Source organism: Mus musculus, chromosome 2 (assembly GCF_000001635.26).
Source record: "Mus musculus strain C57BL/6J chromosome 2, GRCm38.p6 C57BL/6J".
NCBI classification, from domain to species: domain Eukaryota; kingdom Metazoa; phylum Chordata; class Mammalia; order Rodentia; family Muridae; genus Mus; species Mus musculus.
The window spans coordinates 112,752,606-112,773,418 of record NC_000068.7 but is presented as its reverse complement, the minus strand read 5'-3'; the positions used below and the strand labels follow the sequence as shown (position 1 = coordinate 112,773,418).

General features: G+C 43.6%; 1 protein-coding gene across 9 annotated transcripts in view; it reads left to right on the top strand.

The window, feature by feature from the left end:
• Positions 1 to 20,813, top strand: part of Ryr3 (ryanodine receptor 3) — a 586,052-nt gene that overhangs the window by 443,987 nt on the left and 121,252 nt on the right. For all 9 annotated transcript variants that reach the window (XR_003951556.1, XM_017316705.2, XM_017316711.2 and 6 more), the window contains 11 exons: positions 519 to 739; positions 7,090 to 7,180; positions 8,713 to 8,853; positions 9,732 to 9,895; positions 11,869 to 11,947; positions 15,718 to 15,807; positions 16,765 to 16,911; positions 17,106 to 17,168; positions 18,259 to 18,334; positions 18,449 to 18,572; positions 20,288 to 20,403. Coding sequence is in view for 8 of the 9 variants with exons in the window: in XM_017316705.2 (XP_017172194.1) it covers positions 519 to 739; positions 7,090 to 7,180; positions 8,713 to 8,853; positions 9,732 to 9,895; positions 11,869 to 11,947; positions 15,718 to 15,807; positions 16,765 to 16,911; positions 17,106 to 17,168; positions 18,259 to 18,334; positions 18,449 to 18,572; positions 20,288 to 20,403 (1,312 nt within the window). In the remaining variant the exon portion in view is untranslated. The remainder of the gene's footprint in view (positions 1 to 518; positions 740 to 7,089; positions 7,181 to 8,712; positions 8,854 to 9,731; positions 9,896 to 11,868; positions 11,948 to 15,717; positions 15,808 to 16,764; positions 16,912 to 17,105; positions 17,169 to 18,258; positions 18,335 to 18,448; positions 18,573 to 20,287; positions 20,404 to 20,813) is intronic.

The window sequence follows — 20,813 nt, the reverse complement described above, 5'->3', positions numbered from 1 at the left end:
TAGAAGCATTGCTTAAGATAAGGGTCTCGGGGATAGTGACTGAGCAAATACTGTACCTGCTGGAGTCCAGATTTGGCCTGGCCCTAAGGTGATATAGAAGTCACTTAGGACGTTGTCAAGTACAAATGACAGCTCTCACGAGGATGGGGTTTATGGCCTAGAAGCAATGCTCAGGATTGAAAGGGAAGGGCCTGGGATAAGTAGATCATAACTTCTGGGAGGCACAGGCCAAGTCTGGCTCATCAGACTGGAAAGGACCACCAGGTTGTAAACTCCATCCATCCCCAGCATTCAGAAGGAGGACAGGTTAAATATCTCCTTCCCTAGAAGGATGCCTGTGTGTCTACCTTCCCTGGCTTCAGCAGTACATGTCTGCATGCACAATGGCTTTTGCCCTCTCCAGGTAGGCTGTGACTATAGCCATGTGTAAGTTTCCCTCGCCTTGCATGGAGCTCGGTGCGCAGGCTCAGCTGGCTGTTCTCTGAGAGGTTAACCGATGCCTCCCTTCCCTTTCTTAGGTGTCCCTCAGCACCACAGAGGCTGCGCTGGCGCTGAATAGGTATTTATGTTCGGCTGTGCTCCCACTCCTCACTAGATGCGCCCCTCTCTTTTCTGGGACAGAACACTGTACTTCTCTGATTGATTCTACACTGCAGACAATATACAGGCTTTCCAAAGGACGCTCCCTCACCAAGGCACAGAGGGACACCATAGAAGAATGTTTGCTAGCCATTTGCAAGTAAGTGTGCCCTCCTGTGGTTTTTACTTGTACATAAGTATCTGTGCCAAGTTCATTGTGCTGTCACAGTTAGGCAGTACATAATTGTAGAATAGAATAATGCATTGTGAAACTGGTTATAAAGTCTGAGGCCACTGCTCAGCCTTTACCGTATGCCCAGCCTAGCATTTCTCCTGGAATGTGCTTGTTACCTGTATCGGGCACATAACCTGCCATGCAATCATCCCTCGGTGCAAGGAAGGGGAGGGTAATGCTCAGGGTTTACCCATTTCAGGTAAAAAACTAGGAAAACCAATGTCTTTTGTGCCTGAAGTATTTCTATAATGAACTAATTATCTAGTTCTGAAATGAAACCCAGAAAGATTTCTCCACTATCTAAAAGGGATAACTTTTTTTTTTTTTTTTTTTTTTTTGGTTTTTCGAGACAGGGTTTCTCTGTGTAGCCTTGGCTGTCCTGGAACTCACTTTGTAGACCAGGCTGGTCTCGAACTCACACCCGGCTAAAAGAGAACTTTTATACAGAAACAAAACTCTACATATAAATCAAAACAGTCCACCTCCAACCTGAGACTTAGGTCATGGGGGGTGGGGGGGAGACAGTAGCTTTTGCCAATGGACACAGGCATCAAGGGCAGCAAAGAGCCTTGGGAATCTGCAACGCGTCTGCAAGGACAAAGGGTGTGATGCTTTTGAGTAGCTGGTATCACACCATGGGCTAGGATCCCAACCTGCTGCTTTAATCCAGCAGTTTCCCTGCCAGGCTGTGAATTAGAATCACTTTCTGAGATCCTAGATAAATATCCCAGTTCCCATATCCCAGCCCCAGGATTCAAAATCCTGAGGGATAGAATCCGGGCTCTAGCATGACTGCTCCTTGAGTAATTGATCCTATTAGTATGTGCAGCTGTGCTTGGGAATTCCCGGTGAAATGATCAACAGGCTCCCATTTTAGGGACCAGACGGACATCACTCCTGAATCTTGTTTATGACGCAAACACATGTATTAGAAGGCTCATGATAGCCAGAAGAACATTTATCAGAGTTGTTCACCATTCAAACATCAACTAGAAGGCAATCTCAGATAGGTGATACTGTGACTTACCTATTAGGCTCTTTGCAATGAGGATGATAGAAATGCTGGCTGATGCGGGGCAGCCAAGACACTCACTGCTAATGAGAATACAAAACAGTACATCCAGTTTGTCAGACAATGAGGCCGTTTCTCCCAAAACTGTAATTTCAATAATCATATTCCTTGTGTTTACTCAAATTATTTGATAGCTATATCACATAAAAATCTTTATGTTTATATCATTATATAAATTATATATATAACATAAATACATTATATTATATAAAAGCCTGATTTTTATATCATGTTAGTCATCATTAACAAAGCTTAAAACAACCAAGATACCCTTCAGTGAATTCAAACAAGCAAACAAACAAAAAACCTATGGTAAGTCCAGGAAACGGAATATTACTCAGTGCTAAAAAGAACTATTAAGCCACAAAAATGAATGGAGAACTTAAATGAGTGTTACTAAGTTGGAGAAAGCCCTTTGAAAAGGCTTCCATTATCAGATCTAGATATAAGACATTTGGAGAGGCAAAAGCCTTTGAGATAGTGAAGTGATTAGTAATTTCCAGAAGCTATGGGAAAGGATAGCTACACTGGGACTCAGAGAAGTTTGGGGACAACGGAAAATATGCTATATTATCTGTGACGGTACAGCTATGCCATTATTCATTATTCACTATCCATCACAGAGAATGAGCCCCCATTTAAATTTTAGACTTTGCTGCAGATGATGTGTCCCTGTAGGCTTTCCTGTTGTAGCCAATGAAGTGCCCTCCTGGGGGACATTGGCAGTGGACGGTGGATGAGACACAGGAGTGGGCATAGAAGGGGCTACGGGGACTCTCTGCCTTCCTCTCAATCTTTTTGTGACTCTAAAACTGAATCAAATAAACTTTAAAATGGGTAAGGAACAGCCTAACACATTTCAAATATAAAGGCTGAGTAAAGGTAACCTACATTCTCTTTGTAACCTTCTAACGCCCAGAGGCTTCACTGCAAAGTACCATTTGCCCAACATGAGAGGTATAGGGTTAGAAGTTAACACAGACTCAGGGCTCAAAATGGGCTTTCTTTCCAATATATTGTGCTGGCTGGTCTTATATCAATTTGACAAAATCTAGAGTTGTCTGAAAGGAAGGAAGCTCAATTGAGAAAATGCTTCAGGAAGATCCAACTGTAGGGCATTTTTTAAAATTAGTGATTGATGGGAGGGCCCAGGGCACTGTGGGTGGTGCCATCCTTGGGATGGGTGGTCCTGGGTTCTATAAAAAAGCAGACTAAGCAAGCCATGGGAAACAAGCCAGTAATCAGCACCCCTCCATCACCTCTGCATCAGCTTCTGCTTCCAGCCTCTGCCTCCAGGTTCTGCCTTGCTTGAGTTCCTGTCCTGACTTCCTTTCATGATAAACAGCAATGTGGAAATGTAAACCAAATAAACCCTTTCTTCCCCGAATTTCTTCGTGGTCATAGTGTCTCGCTGCAGCAATAGACACCCTAACTAAGACAATCCCCTTCCAAAACTATATGCAACCACACTGACTACTTCGCTTATCCTAAGGTTAGTATCACTGGGGGGAAAATTAGGTTAAATAGAAAGGACATAGTCTTGCAAGATAGACAAAAAGCTTTGTAGACACACTGACCCACTAAGAGTTATGGAGACTGGAGTTATCTGCTTCACTACCTCGAAAGGAAGAATTCTGGCCTCATTACTTGCCGGTGTGGGCCTCCGCATCTCTCCTCTGGAGACAATGGGACTAGGTGATCCTACAGAACAAATCCTCTCTGTCAGCGTCAATGCTGTACCAATATGAAGAACTGCTGCTGTCTTTGGTCTAGCTTTTGCTGAATCTGACCTCAGGTTAGAGCCACATCAAGAAAGACACTGAGTGTCTCAGAATTAACTCCAAATAGAAAAGCCAGGTTCATGTGACTGGTCAGAACTAGGTGTATCTTCAAAGAAACCAGAGTTTGGGGCAAGTAGACCTGAAATGAGGCTCCACATTCTGTCTCTGTAGTTCAGGGGGCAATGCTCTACTCTTCCCCAACTTAAGTTCCAGGTATGACAGGCAGACCGTTCATAACTGGGTATTTTATTATATACCTGTAACAAGTCAGTGTCTTGGCTAGGGTTCTGTGGCTACAATGAAATGCCGTGACTGGGATGCACGTTGGTGAGGAAAGGGTTTATTTGGCTTCCACTTCCGGTATGACTGTTCAGTGAAGAAAGTCAGAACAGGGTCAGGACAGAAACCCGGAGGCAGGCGTTGAAGCAGAGGTCACGGAGGAGTGCTGCTTACTGGCTGGCCTCACGCTCAGCCTAAGTATAGACTTAGGACCAAGCCCAGGGGCAGGGGCGGCCCCACCCACAATGGGCAGAGCCTTCCCACATCAACTGCTAATTAAGAAAATCCCCCACAGCCCATCTTATGGAGGCATTTTCTCAACTGAGGCCCCTTCCTGGCAGGTGATTCTATATTGTGTCAAGATGGCATAAACTAGCCAGGACAGTCAGTCAACAATAGAGTCAGAGATTTGTTGTCCCCCTTTATTACCATTGAATAGTGATAAGAAACACCGAGTGAATTTTGAGTCATAATTACTAGATTCAGGTAGGACTGTTTCTTTGGGGATGGGTTTTGATTCGCCTTTCTTAACCCAGAGCCTTTTATCACAAGGCAAGTTTTTAGGAATTAAGAACACTGTCTTCTTTTAAAATTTGCAGAGACCTTTAGTAAAAATGCAGAGACCTCCTCATTTCAGCCACTCAGCTTAGAATGCCAACTTGGAAACTGCCTGATGTCACTTCACTGGCTGTGACTTCTGCCTTTAAGTGAGAAGTCTTAGTTTTTAACACATGGGTTCTTCTTTCTTTCTTTTTGCCCATTCATAATTTTCCCAAATTAAAAAATATATATCCTCAGCCATTAAAAACAAAAGTAACAAAAAAGAAGGGTTGTGAAATAGACAAGTTTTGTTCCTTGTCACCTGTATTTGTCCTCCTTGTTGAAGGTGCTTTGATGAATTCTCCTGTGCATCTTCTTTACCAGTGAAGTTCCTGGTCTTGCCTCCGTATCTCCTCAGGTGGCTATGAAAGGAATTTGGGGATTCATGAACTAAAATTAAATATGTGTGTGTGTGTGTGTGTGTGTATATATGTGTGTATATGTATGTATGTATATATATACATACATGTACATACACACACACATATACAAACATAACTCAGGCTGGACAGATGGCTCAGAGGTTAAGATCACTAGCTGCTCCTCCAGAGGTCCTAAGTTCAATTCCCAACAACCACATGGTGGCTCACAACCATCTGTAATGAGATCCGATGCCCTGTTCTGTTGTGTCTGAAGACAGCGACAGTGTACTTATATGCATTAAATAAATAAATAAATATTTTTTAAATGCACTGGAGAGAATCCATAGGGACCTCTTGACTTTCGCTTGGCATCTGAAAAGTAAAAGTTAGCCCCTCTTCTCTCTCCTTTCTCTGTCTCAGAATTTACTTGCACCAAATACCACAGCCATGAACTCAGTAATTTGATAAGTCTTTAATTAATCTTTAATTTCTGTGTTTGACATGTACAGAGTTGTTTTGAGAGAAAAAAAGAAGCCCAAAGAAATCGTTCTAATAATGTGAAATTCCTGGACCAGATGATAATGAAGGAGATTTTAGGGTTGCCTTCAGATCATACCAGCAGGTGGAGTCGGATTCCACCTCTGCAGCTGGCCTGCTTTATCTTCTTCCTTTGCAGCTACATAGTGAGACTGTCTTTAAAGAAAATTCTTAGTTCTGAGAAGTCTCTGGAGACAGCTATAAAGCCAGCCGCATCTTTCTGTTACGTATTTTGCACATAATCACTGAATATATTTTCCGTGCATACAGCCCCACATCATCTTCATGCACAGCCATTGGAAATTAACCTTAAGTACCCCAATTCATTACCACATGCCTCTTTTTTATATTTTAACCACATTCCATTTTCAAACTGGGGCTTTACCATCCACTATGATTTATCTAAGATCTGTGTTAAGACACTCTTTGGTTTGAGGCTTAGTCCTAATTTATGCTGCTTTTTTAATTTTATGTTTTATTATTGGGTGTGCACGGAATGGGTGTGTGCATGTGTGTGTGTAAGTGGGTGCCTCTGTGTGTGTGTGAGTGAGAGAGAGAGAGAGAGAGAGAGAGAGAGAGAGAGAGAAATTCCTGTGCTCCAGGGAACATGCAGAGATCAGAGAACAGCTTTCTTGAGTTGAGTCTCTCCTACTCTGCCGCAGACCCTCTGGGCCCCTTTGTCTGCGTGGAACGGGTCTCTAGTCTCAGGTGGACAAAGCGTAGAATGATTGACAAACAGACGCACACAGGAGAGTTCGTGTGGAATCTGAATATAATTTTTCAAATCGAACATCAGACTTTTTATGCAGAAGACAATAAGGAAGTTGGGTGACATACCCGCAAGGTACAAATGAGGTAACCGGATGCTTAATGACTCTTACACAGAACAGAGGAATGAAAACGCAAAGACTGGCAGGAACTGGGCAATAAAATAACCGAGACAGAGTCAGCCCTATCTAAGGTCAGCTATAGTCTTAGAAGCCAGGTGTGAGAACTTTTCACTCCTAGGGCGAGGGCTTTCACACCCAAGTCATGGTTCTAACTAGGGAGTTCCGTTCTAGCTAACCATCTCATGAATAATGCAATACTCTAAAACCACAGCCCGATCTACTTCCTAAACCATTGTAAATTCTTGTATATGGGAGCGACTTTGCTTTTATTGATAGTGTAATACCAGGGGCTATTCTGAATGTCACTGTCTAGCTCAAGGACGTTCTAGGACTGTTGGAACACTGGCGGAAGGCTTTAGCTATGTCAGAATTCAATCTTAAAAGGCACTTATAATAAGATGATACTGAAAGAGAGCACGTGGATCCATACACTAGACTAACGTGGGAATGGAGAATCAAGGGGACACCAGACTCCAGGAGGAGAGCTTCCTTGAAACTCTTTTTGCCTCATGAGCAGCTTTTAGGCATCCCTGCCTGACAGGCTGACTCGGCCGGAGTGCCATGGCACCCTTCTGGAATGGGAAGGGATCAAATACAGGTTTGCACACTAAGCATTCTAGCCCACCGAGTCCTCTTGCTGGTACTAATATGTGCTTTTTTTCCCCCCATTGTCCTTTGTTTCTCCTCCCTTCCTCTCTTCACCGTTCTGTATTTACTTTGTCCCATCTTTCTGTTTTCTTACTCTATACTGCAGTCATTTGAGACCTTCCATGTTACAGCAACTCCTGCGTCGTCTGGTTTTTGACGTGCCACAGCTCAGCGAGTACTGCAAGATGCCCCTTAAGGTAAGCATCATGCTCACCATAGAAGTGCCGTTCATGGCACAGGCGGGGCGGGGCTGCACAGAGTGCACACAATTAGAGAACCGAAATGTGTATTCTCTCTCTCTCTCTCTCTCTCTCTCTCTCTCTCTCTCTCTCTCTATTATTACTTCTTTTAGTATTTTGTGTGTACCAGAATTTTCCCTACATGTATGTCTGGGCAACATATGCACGCAGTACCAATAGAGGCCAGAAGAAGGTGTTAGCTTCCATGGGACTGGAATTATACACGGTTCTGAGTCTCCACTTGTGGCCAGGAATCAGACCAGGGTCCTCTGAGAGCAGCCAGAACTCCAGCTCTCCCTATGGTCTTTTATTCAGAGGATCTAAAATGTCCCTTTTCATCGTGGTTTTGTGCTTTTTTTCCCTCTTGTTACAGATGCTTTGAATTTCTTTTTCTTTTTTCTTTTCCTATTTGTTAATGAAAAGAACACAGAATTTTTTTTAATTTACTTTCTTATTCCTATAACTTGTCTCTTATAGCCCCATATTATCTAGTCCTGGGTAGGATCAAAATTGGTGGCCATTGCAGACCAGCCACACTGACAATTTCCTTCTGTTTCTTTTCTTTTAAGAAATAATTCAAGCAGGGTTTTAACAGAATATTTATTGGGGTTACTAGAACTCTCAGAAGCCATTGGTTCAGTCCCATAACCAGGCAGGAAGATTTACACAATCACAGAGGTTCTCAGTTCTCCCAGGACTCAGTTTTCCTTCTAACTTCAACAGCTCTGGATCTTAATCTCAAAGTGTCCTGTTGCTGAAACATGTGATGTCCTAAACTTGGCATTGTTTCTCTACAGACCTCTGCTGTCAGCTGATGCTGGCTCCTGAGAGGCATTGCTGGGACCACAAAGTAAAGTCACACTAACGTCTCACCTGATAGGCATGTTTCCCCCCTTAGATGTGGCACCTACTAGAAATGTGTGTTACTAGTGTAGTGTGCCCTCTCCTGGTGAGCTATGGAACTGGTGTCCCACCATTGAGCTGGATGAGGGCCAGGGAGAGACCAGAAAGCCACAGACAGCCATCAACATTAATCCTCAGACCCGCCATTCTCTGCCCACTCTCCCCTCCCCATATCAGCACAGCCCAGGATATTCCAGGATCGTCTGTAATCGTATGAAACTATTCGCACATCTGACTGACTAGAACAGCACACTGAGACTCCTTTCAAAGGGCAACGTTTTCTCATTTCAAGCAGGGATTGACTGCTCTCCATTTTTCAGTAACTACCTGGGAGCACATCAGGAGGCAGGAGAATGAATCAGGCAGATGCAGCTCAGCCTGGCTCATTAGGTGTGAGAGAAGACCCTTCCCCACAGGCATCTGAAGAGCCTCTCTGTTGACAACCCAACTCCTTCAAATACTGGTTTACCCCACCACCACCACCACCATCACCCCCAGGATTTCCCACTCTGTTTTCTTCTCCCTGCATGTCTCTGGTGCCTGCGGATGTCCTTGTGGCTGGTGCCCTCCCGTCCTGACACTCCCAGCTTCTGACAAATCACTACGAGCAGTGCTGGAAGTATTACTGCCTGCCTTCGGGATGGGGGAGCTATGGGCTGGCTGTGGAGGAGGAGCTGCACCTCACTGAGAAGCTCTTCTGGGGGATCTTTGACTCCCTCTCCCACAAGGTAATGACTGCTTCCTGAGGAAACCATGGCCCCGGTGACTTAAGCATGCAGGAACTGACATCCGTTTGCTTTCACTCTTCTCTATAGACTGCTAAGGACCTCACAAGCATATCATGTTAATTCTTTAAGCCCCTTCCCCACCGGCTCCCCAGGACACCGGAACAGGAACTACCTAGTCCTCAGAGTCATTACACAATGTGCCAGGCTTACTGAGCTCACACATGGGAAAGCAGCTACCAGAGCAAGTTCCAAAAGCCCTTTCTGCTTCCAGTTCAATGACTTAACACTCTTGTCGTCTTTCTCTGTGGAGGGTTATAGTCTAGTCCCATTCCCTGTACTATCTGATGGAGAATGTGACCAGATGCCTCAGACTCTTCCTCCACCTTGCTGACCTATGTCCCCTCAAAGTCACAAGAAAGCCTGCCTTCCTTCCTTAAGTTACCTTTGTCTGAGATTTATGTCACACCAGTGGGTAAAATATTAGTACAAATCTCTACCTACCACTGTGGAGCTTATAAGATTTTCAAAGTTCCCTCCCTGGTCATAGGTTGGGTCATTGCCCATAACTATTCTTAGCAGGAAAGTTTATAACCCATTTTAGCCCAGGGAAAGCCATCTTAACCTCGGATATTCTTTAAATGTATTTGGATTAACATTGATTTAGACCTTTAAAATTCTTCAACTTAAAGTGAATGGCAACTTGGGGGCTTTATAGATTGTCATTCCATCCTCCAAGAATTCTTTAGTTTTCTGTAGCGAGTATAGAAAGTCAACCTGCAAATGCATCCTTTGTGTCTATTTCTATTGGTAAGAGAATGATTCTCTATGACAGCTGTGGTTCTGGTCTGTCTATTGGAGTGCTCTGTTTTTCCTCACAGAAATATGACCTGGACCTTTTCCGAATGGCCCTGCCTTGTCTCAGTGCTATTGCTGGGGCCTTGCCACCAGACTATTTAGATACGAGAATTACAGCCACATTGGAGAAGCAGGTCTCAGTGGATGCAGATGGAAACTTTGACCCCAAACCTATCAACACCATGAAGTAAGTTCAACGCCACTTCTAAACTGTTTCTATATTCCATAGAGTAGCCAATTACTTTCTTTCAGACTACAGTAAAACTTGCATTTTCCCTCCTGCCAACCCTGCTCACCATCTCCTTTGACATTATAAGTCACATCAGGAACAAGATTTAATCCATCCATATCTGATTATATACTATATTACTTATATCTCAGGCTTTTGGGAGGGGTTGGTTTAATACATGAAAGAGACACACTCACAAAAATAAATGTTGTCTGAGGCATTACAAAGCCCACCCTGATAAGTGATTAAATTAATTTATTAATAAGTTTTTTTGACAAACAAAAAAAAACAACTTTGTTCTTTACAAATCAGGCCTATAGAGGTATAATAATACCAAAACAACTCCATAGTAAGAGCAGAACCTTAAGAAGCCCTCAGTGGTAGTAGAATGCTTGTGGACCTTTGAGAAATTGGATCTGCTCTTTGCCATGCTAAATGATGCCAGATCTTTGCAGCTACCCTACAGTGGTGCCTTAAAATTTCTTCCCATGAGTATCTAGAACCCTTTACTGTTTCTCAACAGACCAACAGGTGCTCTCATCCAACTGCAAATACAAGTCAATTTATCCTTGGGGCAAAATAATTGCTGGGTTAGACTTTGAGGCACAGTTCCAAAGCATGTGCCCAGAGCAGACTGACTTCATCCCTGGGTACATTTTAACAAAGAGGACAAAGCTCTTCAAAATGAGCTAGTAAATGACCTATCTCATATGAACGCCCGGACCTGTGTTTGGTGACAGCGGTTCTCAGATAAGAGCCTAAACCTTTCCTGGGTGTGTCAGCTCTGCTAAAGTATAAAGTTTGTCATTGAGAAATTAAGTGCATATTCCACTGGAGGAGACCTTGATTGAGGGCCTGGTGAGAAACAGAATCGGGCCTCCTACAGGGAAGAAATAAAGAATGTGGTAAAAATGGAAGATTGGGCAAGAAAAGAAAACAGACACTAGCTTTAGAGAAGTTTGCCTTTGTAAAAATGTAAGCGCCCACGAAGCTGATAGAGTAAGTGAAGTGAGGAGCGGATGTGTTAGACATTATCAACATCCCTCTAGCAATCGAGTGCCAACGACAAGCAAGCTTCATAGTGCTTTGACAGCTCTTGTTGCTTCAAACAAACCTTAGGCATCAGTAAATTGAGTAATGTGAGGACAACACTAGTCTTATCTCTAAACAAAGAAGCCCTGATTACCAGGACACAGAGTCATAGCCAGAACCTAATAAAAAGTTCATGAGCCAAGCCTCCCCAAGGACAATGACAACCGTCAGCTGTCTCCATTGGATGAATCACCTTGAGACGCCCCTGTCTCATTGAATTCTAGATTCAAGTGAATTTGATCCATCTAGTCATAGACCTGACCTTGCTGGCCATGCACCTAACATCATATGCAATACCAAAAGACCATCTGACACACAGGAAATTGAAGAATGGATAAAAGCTGTTAGGCAAACAGAAATGACAGGCATCTACTGGGTCTTCAAAACACTAGTCACAATGTGTCACTAATTCAAACTGAGAGACAACCAGTATTTTGTAACATCTGACCTTCTAGCTACACAATCTAGACTGGAGCTGTAGGATGACAAGATTCTCATTGACAGAGACCAGAGCTGGCTCTGTAACCACAGTGGAGCCAGGAGAGCCCAGAGCAGCTGGAGGAAGGCTACCTATGTGCAGATAATTCGGCAGAGAAACCCTGTGGTCAGACCTGGGTGGGTGCCTGAAACACAACACTGGCCTCACCACCCTGCTCAGTAGTATCACTGTGTCTAAAGTAGCTTAAGCTATGTGATGGGCAATCCCATGAGTGACAGCGAATCCCATGAGTGACAGCAAAGTGCTACTTCAACCTGCCATCTGCCATGTCTAGTTAAAATGCTTACGGAATCTATAATGGTTTGGTTTTTTTTTTCTCTCTCTCTCTCTCTCAATTCAGTTTTTCCTTGCCTGAAAAATTGGAATACATTGTCACCAAGTATGCTGAGCATTCTCATGATAAATGGGCTTGTGACAAGGTAGGGATTATCAGCCGATTGGCAATTGTCAGGAAGAGGGGGGAGGGAGCCCAAGAACATTACTGGGTGTGATCCTGAAAATCTGCCTGATTTGTCTAAAGTGACAGAGTCTCCATGCCAAGAGCATTCATTATTTCTGGGCAGCAATTTCCTAGGGCTGGTAGAGGTCAGCGAAAGAGGCAGCGGCAGCTGCTGGTGCTGCATTTGTTGTGTTCAAGAAACTGAACACTTCTGGAAGTGTCAATAGCTTTCTGATCATTGCATTGCCTGGAGTTTATGCCCAAACACATCCTTGTGTGTGCTTAACACAGATGCTTCATTGGGCAGGAAGCTTGTTGTTTATTTTTTTCTCTTTCTTTGAACTCACTGCTGGAAAAGAACAAGTAAAATCGAATGTCTCACTCTTCTGTTTGCTTAGGAAGCTGAACCGTATTCCAGAAAGGCCATTGAGGGTCTTCCTTTAGTGGGAGCTGCTAGAATATCTAAGCACTTGGGACATCTGCTGTTAAAACTCCTCCCACATGAAGTTGGGCTGCTTAATAAGTTTAATTGCTGTACCAAACCATGCTGGATTGGAGTGGGCAGCCATTGAAGGATGGGACCATTGTTCGGCTTGCAACAGTGAACACATTTTTAAGGCAGGGCCATGCACAGTCATCTCCCTATCGTGTACTTATAGACAAAAGGAAACCATGAGCCAGCATCTCTGTTCTATGTGGAGCTATACTCATCTCCAGTTCTCTCAAGTGTTCCTACTTATGCTGATGACAACAACCACTGAACTGTAGAATAAGCTGTGCCTCATGATTTTAGACCAGGATGAGCAAGCCTTTTCTGTGTGAAGGTTATAGAAATAATCAAATAATCTATAATCTATAATGAAATGGGTAATGAACATTTGCAGCTCTGTGGGTCAGACAGCTTCCATGGCAACAGCTCATTTCCACAAAAGTAGCCATAGACAAAATGTTGACAGTAAAAGAGGGCCTGTGTGACAAGAAAACTTTATTTAAAAAAAAAAAAAAAAAACAAAAAATAGGCTGTCAGCTGGATTTTCTTACTCTAGAGTATATGGTTTTCTAATCTCTAGTTTCACTGTGGCTACTTGTCCAAAGCATGCATTGAGGAGAAGCAGTGTTCTATGAATCCACAGCCATAGTTCATCCATCTCCAAATTGTGTGGATTTTACCCCTTTGACTCTTTATGAATTTATACAGCACCCACCTTCCCTTTGCCCTGACTTCACTCCCAGCTGTGTCACCTCTGGCCCCAGCAACTGTGATCATCTGGCTGGCTTCCTCATGCAGATTTATTTTCTCCAGTATTTTCTTCACACCACAAACAAGCAACAGTTCCAATATGCATATTTGGTCACATGATATTAGTAGTTTTCTTGTCCAGCCCCTGTCCCATCTTAAAATTCCTTAACAAGTTCTAATTCTTCTTAAAACAAAGGTCAAAATCCCCAAGTAGCCTAGTAGTACTGCCCTGTCTGACCCTCAGTGAGATCTCCCCTTTGTCTCTGCCCATAAGCCACTCCCTGAGCTTTTAGATCCTCTGCCACACACTCTACTTGTGCACAAAACCTTCCCTGACTGAGCAAGGTAGTCACTTGCCATCCCTACGTCACCCTGCAGGTGGCATTCCTAAGCTGACACTCTCCAAGATTTCTTGTATACCGATCATCTTAGTACCTTATTCTTTTCCTTCACGGAATTTTTAAGATATTTATAGCCGGGCATGGTGGCGCATGCCTTTAATCCCAGCACTTGGGAGGCAGAGACAGGCAGATTTCTGAGTTCAAGGCCAACCTGGTCTACAAAGTGAGTTCCAGGACAACCAGGGCTATACAGAGAAACCCTGTCTCGAAAAACCAAAAAAAAAAAAAAAAAAGAGAGAGAAAGAGATATCTATATATGAATATATTAATATATCTATAAGAGTTCCACATTCATACATTTAGCCCAGTTATCAGTAACATATCTACTAGTGTTTGATTAGTTGAGTAGTATTGCTCCCTGATGCCAGCGTGAGGGTTCATGAGGGCAAGGATATATGCTCAACATTGCCCAGTGGTGCTGGTTATCTAACAAGAGAAGAAGAGTATTTCCCCTTAACCTCAAGAACCTCTTCCCGGGGCTGGGGAAAAGGCTCAGTAGTTAAAAGTATATAAACTGCTCTTACAAAGGACCTAGCACTCCCAGTACCCACATGAGGCAGCTCACAACTGCCTCTAACTTGAGCTTTGGGAGCTATATCACCCTCTTCTGGCTTCTGAGGACACTGAACTCACATGCACTCACACATATATACATAATTAAAAATTTTTAAAGTACCACTCTTCCTACAGGAGAATACAGCCACAGTGCTACAGGTTTTACAGTTCTATGATTGGCATGAGCACAGGGTTAGACCACATAGGAGTATCAAATCCCACAGTTGATGTCCAGAGATGCAATCTAGAGTAGTAGCATTACAGCCTATTATAAAAGATGGATAGACATTCATCACATGGAAAGGGATGAATTTATTGCTGAGTCAGCACATGCAGACCAAGCGTGCATTGGGGAAACACAGAGCTAGAATATGAAGTAGAACATGGAAGAGGGTAGGAGATACATGTGGAGAGGTTTTCAGATTTAGAAGTCATATTAGAGTTTACATTTTTCCCATGGTAGAAAGTGACAGTCAGAAATCATAAGAAAATAGAACTCTCTAGCAGAACGATTTTGGTTGAATATCGCCTAACAATAGTAGACAATTAATCCATGAATAGGGGACAGATTGGAAGCAGGGAGAGTGCTCAGGAAGCTATTGGAGTCCTCTAGGTGAGCTCAATATTAAGAAGGAAGCCAGCGGAGAGAGGTGGGCAAAGGGGTGAGCCTAGGAGGCAGAGAGATATCAGGTATGCTGTGAAGTAAACAAGGACTCCTCTGTTAGAGCATTAAAGACCAAGTAGGAGCTTGAGAAGGGTCAAGAAACCCAACAGAAGGGGGCATTTAAAGAAGTAACTGCTGGGTCCTGCCCAGACACACTACTGAGCACATCAAGCAGGGCCCACGGTGTTTGGAAATTAGGGGTTAGCTCCTCTCTAGAAATACTGATTTAACATCATTCATCAGGAAGAACTGAAACCACAAACCTAGATAAAGTGGCCAGGAATTATGTGTTTCTTGGAAAGGGATAGAAATTTGGAGAGCATACACACTGACAAGCAAGCAGAGGCATAGGTTGAGAATGGAAGGCGCAGTTAGGAGTTTTAGGGTTTTGAGGCTGGGGAAACGAGGGGCTCCTACTGAGCTCTGTATCCACGGTACCTAGGACTCCTACTGAAAAAGGTGTCCTCCAGTGGTGTTTTACTGTCTTCAGCTTCCATGACTCTAAAAATAAGCACTGCTGTGATTTTGCCAAGCAGCTACCTCTACAGAGCAGGTGGTAGACCTGGTCCCCTCTGAGTCCTACCTACTGATCTTGCTGTGAGTTTGATACCCTGCTCTGAGGCACAGTGTTCTCAGTGTTTGCTGAAACAGCCTTCTAAGTGGCTCTAAAATTTACAAGCAAATAAGTGAAGAGGACAGTAGCCGAAACAAGAAGGGATACAGGAGCAGAGGTCAGGATTCTGGAGGCACAGACTTGACAGCCTGAAAGGATCAGTTAGACACTTGCTAAGGGACTACTTAATCTCTGTCATGATCCATTATGCTACTTGAGAAAACAGGCAGAGATCTGGGTCATCTAGCTGGCTCTTTGAACTGAGAACTTTCTACAGAGTCACAGTGGATGGAAATATGGGATTTCTCTGGATGAAAATGTGAAGACACACCCACTAATACGGCCCTTCAAGACATTAACAGAGAAGGTAAGAGACAGGATTTGTAATCATGTAGCCGTGTTATGTATGCCCTTCCTTTGGGATTGTGTCAGAAAATTGGTGCCTCTTACAGTCCTTAGCAGGTACAATGAACTGGCAAACTGGCCCTGTGTTGCCACTTCTCAAGTCCCAATTTTCTATTCTTCGGCTCTGAGAAACCATGGGTGAAAGAAGCCCAACTTAGTTCTTACAGGTGGCCCAAAATGTGTTCTTCCTGCAACTGACCTAGGAAGAGGCTTTGTTAGACTATTAAGCTATGGATACAGGATGAAGAAATTGCTAGGAAAAGATTTAGACCAAAAGAGTTCTGCTATGTGGAATACAGAAAATCCCAGTGAAAGTAGAAATGTGTTGCTCTTTTGTTCTCATTCTCTCGTTCTCTCTCTCTCTCTCTCTCTCTCTCTCTCTCTCTCTCTCTCTCTCTCTCTCTCTCTCCTTCCCAATTAAGTATGTGTTCATCCCATCTGTGAAGACCAGTCTTACAATCAGTAAGCATTCTTTGTAAGGTTAAGTTTGGTGTCATATGTAAAGGATGACATACATACCTTCTTTAAGTGTTGGCCATTCATGAAATTGGGCATCCATCAAAAGAATTATAAAAAGTTCTGTTTCTCAGGATTAAGTCAGAGCCTAGTGTAAATGCATTTTGACAATGTCCCATCTTAAACATAAGACAAAATGAGTATTTTTCTTGGTTGTTCACTTCTTTATAAACTGTAGATAATGCCATTGATAATATTGGTTTATTTCCCCTAATAAAAAAAAGACTGTAGGCCTGGGATTTTATATTTTAAAGTATCAAAAAGGTTATGTGTTATATTCAAGATGCTGCACATGACATTTTGACCTTGTGAGGAAGGGATGGAACAAATTACCACCTCTGTGTGCTGTGGGGAGAAGGGTAGAGTGTGTTCTACGTGGCTCTTCTATACACACTTCTTCTAGGAGAAGGAAATTTATCGCTGGCCTGCCAGAGAGTCCCTGAAAACCATGCTGGCTGTGGGCTGGACAGTGGAAAGGACCAAAGAAGGAGAAGCCTTGGTTCAACAAAGAGAGAATGAGAAGCTTCGATGTGTGTCCCAGACCAATCAGGTATGACTGCCACACTCAGTAACCAACACTTGGCCAACAAAAACCATGAAGAATCTAGGAAAGCTCTCACTGGGGTACGACTATGGGACCACCTAAGGTGAAAGGTGGGGCTTAGGGTGGCTATGTGTTTATGGAGGCTGGTGGGAAAAAGGAAAACAATGGCAAACCTAGTAACTCTGGTTCTTTTGTCCTAGGGCAATAGTTACAGCCCCGCCCCTCTGGATCTCTCAAATGTTGTGCTGTCCAGGGAGCTTCAGGTCAGTGCCAACCTAGATGCAGAATGGCTGTGCTTTCAAGACCTTTCTAGTACAGGGCATGCTACCCTCTGAAGAGTTAAAGGGGAAAAGCAGAGATTGTGCCTAGAACATATCACAACTATGATATTAAACCTAAAGAGGGCTGTGGTGTGCCTAGGCTGTGAGGGAAACACTAGAGAATTAACCAGTCATCTAAGAAGAGGAAGCTGTGCTTCCAAGAGTACCATAAAGGGTGCTGACTCCATAAAAGGAAGGGTAAACAGCAAGGTCTTCATGCCAAACTTCCAAAATAAAATAAGAGACAGTTGGTGCAATGCAGCACCTGGATGGAAACGCTTGCCTGGTCCTTGTCAGTCTCAGTAGCCATAAGGACACCCTGCACGTGCCATGGTGGATCTGCTCAGTTTCTCCACAATGGTGCAAGAAAACAATCACTATAGGACCTGGAAAAGATAAAAACCAGAAAGATGTACCTAAAAGGTTTGAGGTCCTTCCCTCCACTCCTTCCTTTCTGCACAGATTGGTGTCTGTGGTGTCTGCTCTAGCCTGGGGAAGAAGCCAATAGACCAGCTCCTTGGGAGCTTAAGGGGAGTTTTGCTTTGTTTTTTATTTTTTCTTTGCTCTAGGTCAAAGCTGTATAAGCTTCATAGAAAGATTCATTTTATTTGATAAATCCCAATGACAGTAGTTTTCAGCAAGGTGTGATTTTTCTTTAAAAAAAAAATCTGTTGAGGTAAAGATTTTCATAGATTCTTAGCTTTGGCTTGACTTCTCCTAGCCAGCTCCCTATCTTGGGTAAGAAGTATAATACTAAGCTAAAGGAGGTGCTAGTAGCTTTGGCAGGAATGCGTGTTTCTCATGGATGCCCTCAACTGCCAGGATAATGAGTTGCAAAGGAAGGGCAGAATCTAAAAGGGTTTTCTGTGTTTGGGATGACAAAATCTAATGAGCTGTGTCACACAGACTAATCAATAAAGGTAGGCCTCCGGCAGCGGGAAGATGGCATCTGGTGGAGCTTTTCCAGAACCAGGAAAATAGGAAGCCATTTTTCTTGCTTGCTTTCTCTCTATGTCTCCGGGCTGGGGCACAGGGAATGGTGGAGGTGGTGGCTGAGAACTATCACAATATCTGGGCCAAGAAGAAGAAGCTGGAGCTGGAAAGCAAGGGTGAGCTTGTTCTGGGGCATCCCGTGGGGAAAGGGAAGTGGGGCGGTAGTAGCTCCGTTTTCCCAGAAGTACAAAGAAAGACACTGTCTGTGTTTATCTCTCATCTTACTTTAGGTGGTGGCAGCCACCCGCTTTTGGTACCATATGACACCTTGACTGCCAAGGAAAAGTTCAGGGATCGAGAGAAGGCCCAGGACCTGTTCAAATTCCTCCAAGTGAATGGCATTCTAGTTTCTAGGTAAGTCATCTTCCATGTGGTATTAGTGGGCAGAGGTGATGTGAGCTCGATCTCCCCACTGGGTACTTAATCACCCAGCCACAAAAGCCACTAGATTAAAGACAGTGCTTGAAACTTTTGAATGGGCTTATAATAAACACATGTACATGCACTCACAAACATAATGTTAGAGGTCAAAGCTTTTTCTTAATATATTCTCCAGCAATTGGAGTGATAAACCATATTCATAATACACCCAGGAAGCTTTAGAATTTAGCTGCCTTTAAAGAGGAATAAGAATTTGAGGCACAAGCAAAACAAGGTTTGATATGCTAGATTATTTTTTAGATTTCTCCCCTATCCCTTACTTATCCTTAATTCAAAACTATATCTATAAATTTGCAGCTGACGATCTTTGTGAAATAGCCGCTTGGTTTTCATAGAACCCACAGCTCTTCCACACTTTGATCTGATTGTTTTATGCCTTGTTAAACTACATAATAATAACAGCAGCAAGCACAACCAACAGAAGCCTCCTCTGAGGCACAGGAACTGATTCTTCTGAAGCTACAGCTCCTCTAGGGAGGAGCAACACATCGAGATATCCTAAGACACTCTATCACACATGGATGAATGTTTTCTATCGAGTTGGCTTGGACCACCTAAGTCTTTGATCAGATGTCTGTGGCGAGCTCCAGAGCATTGTGCTTGCTAGCTTCTTTATAGGAGGAGAAACCAAGTAGAGACCCTGCTCTGATACACTCATTCCCCTTCGAAGAAGTAGTTGACAAGCAAGATATTTCTCTTTTTAAATTTCCTATAGATTTTTGCTAGCTAATGCCAAGTAAATAAAAACTATACAAATATTTCTATTGTAGTTCATAGGAAGAAAATGACAAAGAAACGTATTTGTCGCATTGTCGGGTGGGAAAGGTCATGCTGCAGGAGACAGCCTCCAGGGAAGCTGTTGAGAAAGACTCCCTGCCCGGCTTTAATCCTCTTTCTAGCACTAAGAAGAATGTGGAGTGTAATTTGCTGATAAAATTCCTTACTCGCAGAAAAGAAAATTTCTCCTTTACTATAAACAAGAGGGAGAGAAGACAACCAGAAGCAGTAGTCAAAAGGGCAAGAGACCAAGGGGAGGAAAAGCAAAAGACCGGGGTAGTGTAACCAAAATGGCTGGGTTATATAGGCAAGAGCCATTGGGGGAAGGACAGCCCAGCTCCTGGGCTGGAGAGTTTCAGGTAGAAGGTGGGGTATGGCAAACACACCCTGTAACAGGTAGGGACTGAGAGATGCTGGGAGAACCCGGAGGCCAGATCTGCTTTGATAATGTTAAACAGGCAGCTCAGCCCTTTGTCCCAGGCTTGAAACGTGACAATAACATATTGCTTCCTTCATTCCACCCAATTTATAATTTGTTCACATCCATTTATGGCCAGCATCAGGTCAAACATATGAGGAATATTTGTCACCGTCCCTGACTTCCACCTCAGTATCTTTTAGTAATAATTATAAAGCTCTCTCTGAAGACTCTGCTGAGAAATTACTGTAGCAGAAGTGTTGTGTGCCCACACAGTCAAGTCCAAATGCACAAGTCAGTCAGATGATGAGCCACTAACAGCAGCTGTCCACACTGAAAATTAGATTCAGCAGCGTGGGAAGGATGGGTGGTGCACCAAAGTCACGTGATTTTTCCCTGCTACTTCTGGGGGTTCCATCTCTGTTCAATCTAGAGGCATGAAGGACTTGGAGCTGGATGCCTCCTCCATGGAGAAGAGATTTGCCTACAAGTTTTTGAAGAAGATCCTGAAGTATGTTGACGCTGCTCAAGAGTTTATTGCTCACTTGGGTAAGTGGAACAGCAAAATACCAGGAAAGAATTTGGTATTACGAGTGATCTTCTTCTTCTCCTCCTCCTCCTCCTCCTCCTCCTCCTCCTCCTCCTCCTCCTCCTCCTCCTCCTCCTCCTCCTCCTTCTTCTTCTTCTTCTTCTTCTTCTTCTTCCTCCTCCTCCTCCTTCTCCTCCTTCTCCTCCTCCTCCTCCTTCTCCTCCTCCTCCTCCTTCTCCTTCTCCTTCTTCTTCTTCTTCTTCTCCCTTCTCCCTTCTCCCTCCTCTTCTTGTTCTTCTTCTTCTTCTTCTTCTTCTTCTTCTTCTTCTTCTTCTTCTTCTTCTTCTTCTTCTTCTTCTTCTTCTCCCTTCTCCCTTCTCCCTTCTCCCTTCTCCCTTCTCCTTCTCCCTTCTCCCTTCTCCCTTCTCCC